This window comes from Hippocampus comes, unplaced genomic scaffold (assembly GCF_001891065.2).
Source record: "Hippocampus comes isolate QL1 unplaced genomic scaffold, H_comes_QL1_v1.1 scaffold684, whole genome shotgun sequence".
Lineage (NCBI taxonomy): Eukaryota > Metazoa > Chordata > Actinopteri > Syngnathiformes > Syngnathidae > Hippocampus > Hippocampus comes.
In genome coordinates this window covers 1-1,036 of record NW_017805422.1, presented here as the reverse complement: position 1 = coordinate 1,036, position 1,036 = coordinate 1, and the positions used below count along the sequence as shown (strand labels likewise).

The 1,036-nt window shown below is 44.7% G+C and overlaps 1 protein-coding gene across 1 annotated transcript; it reads right to left on the bottom strand.

The window, feature by feature from the left end:
• Positions 1-142: 142 nt before the first annotated feature.
• LOC109518283 (baculoviral IAP repeat-containing protein 6-like) lies at positions 143-895 on the bottom strand. Its single transcript, XM_019874032.1, has 3 exons — positions 798-895; positions 453-678; positions 143-342 (listed from the first exon to the last, which is right to left on the bottom strand). The coding sequence occupies exons 1-3, from the start codon at positions 851-853 to the stop codon at positions 169-171; spliced, it is 456 nt and encodes a 151-aa protein (XP_019729591.1). The 5' UTR covers positions 854-895; the 3' UTR covers positions 143-168.
• Positions 896-1,036: the final 141 nt, after the last annotated feature.

The window sequence follows — 1,036 nt, the reverse complement described above, 5'->3', positions numbered from 1 at the left end:
TGAGCCTCAAATGCAACACCAGTGAGGATAAACAGGATAGAAAACTGATGGACGGATAGTTTTGATTTCCTCAATAGAACAACATATTCATATTAAGATTTTATGTGGGTGACAAATGTTATTTTCGTTCCTTTGTTGACATTAGAGGTTCCTCTGTATAAATAAGGCTCACCTATCTCCCTCAAGCTTGGGCAAGTCTGAGCATGAGGAAGACTCCTCAAGCCAGGCCAAAGTCGGTCTCCGTGACTCAGTCAGCGTCTGCTGGCTGTGCTCACCGCCACACAGGATCAGCTGCCTCAGGATGGCTGGGTCATATGGGTTAATGTCAAACTTCAGGTGCACCTGTTTACAATAGCACACTGATGAGACTGACCATCCAAAACAAGACTGCCATTTTTGATTGACACTCTTCATACAAGACACAGCACCGATGGTACCATGTGTAATCTGACCTTCATCATTTTGGAGACATCCCAAATACAGATCTTGCCTCTCTTTGTTGCGACAGCCAAGAACTGTGGGCAGCTGCCAAAGCCGTAGCAGGCAATTTTGTCTGTACTGTCAGGACTGTTGGGAAACTGAGCAGGACAGGTTGCCAGTGTCACTGACAAGGGGACATTTTGTGTGTGCTCGCCCTTTACAAATGGACAATTCGGGGAGTGTCGCTCATGTTCTGACCTGGGGAAAATGGAGAGATGCAAAATGGCATACAGAACATACATACTGTGTGTGCAGAAAATACACTTTGACACTATGACATGGTCAAATACATTCTGTAGTTTACAGTATTCACTCACCACGGCTCATCCGTTGGTTCCCAGCACACCAGACATACACTACAGGTGAAGCACATGGCTCTGTCATCCCCTGATGAAGCAGGCTATGGAAAGAGAGAGAGGGTCAAGGTGGTTTATAGCCACTTACACAGCTGTACTACCAATTTGTTAACTTCGCACGACTTGTTTTTATCAATGAATGCCTGCATATTTTAAAGATCATGTTTGAATGTACTTTAAAGGCCAGCATCATCTTGTAT

Coding starts and splice junctions, on each gene's coding strand:
- LOC109518283 (XM_019874032.1), bottom strand. CDS start 853: ATGTGCTTCACCTGTAGTGTATGTCTGGTGTGCTGGGAACCAACGGAT. Junction 679..797: donor GAACCAACGGATGAGCCGTG/GTGAGTGAATAC, acceptor CATTTTCCCCAG/GTCAGAACATGAGCGACACT. Junction 343..452: donor ATGTCTCCAAAATGATGAAG/GTCAGATTACAC, acceptor TATTGTAAACAG/GTGCACCTGAAGTTTGACAT.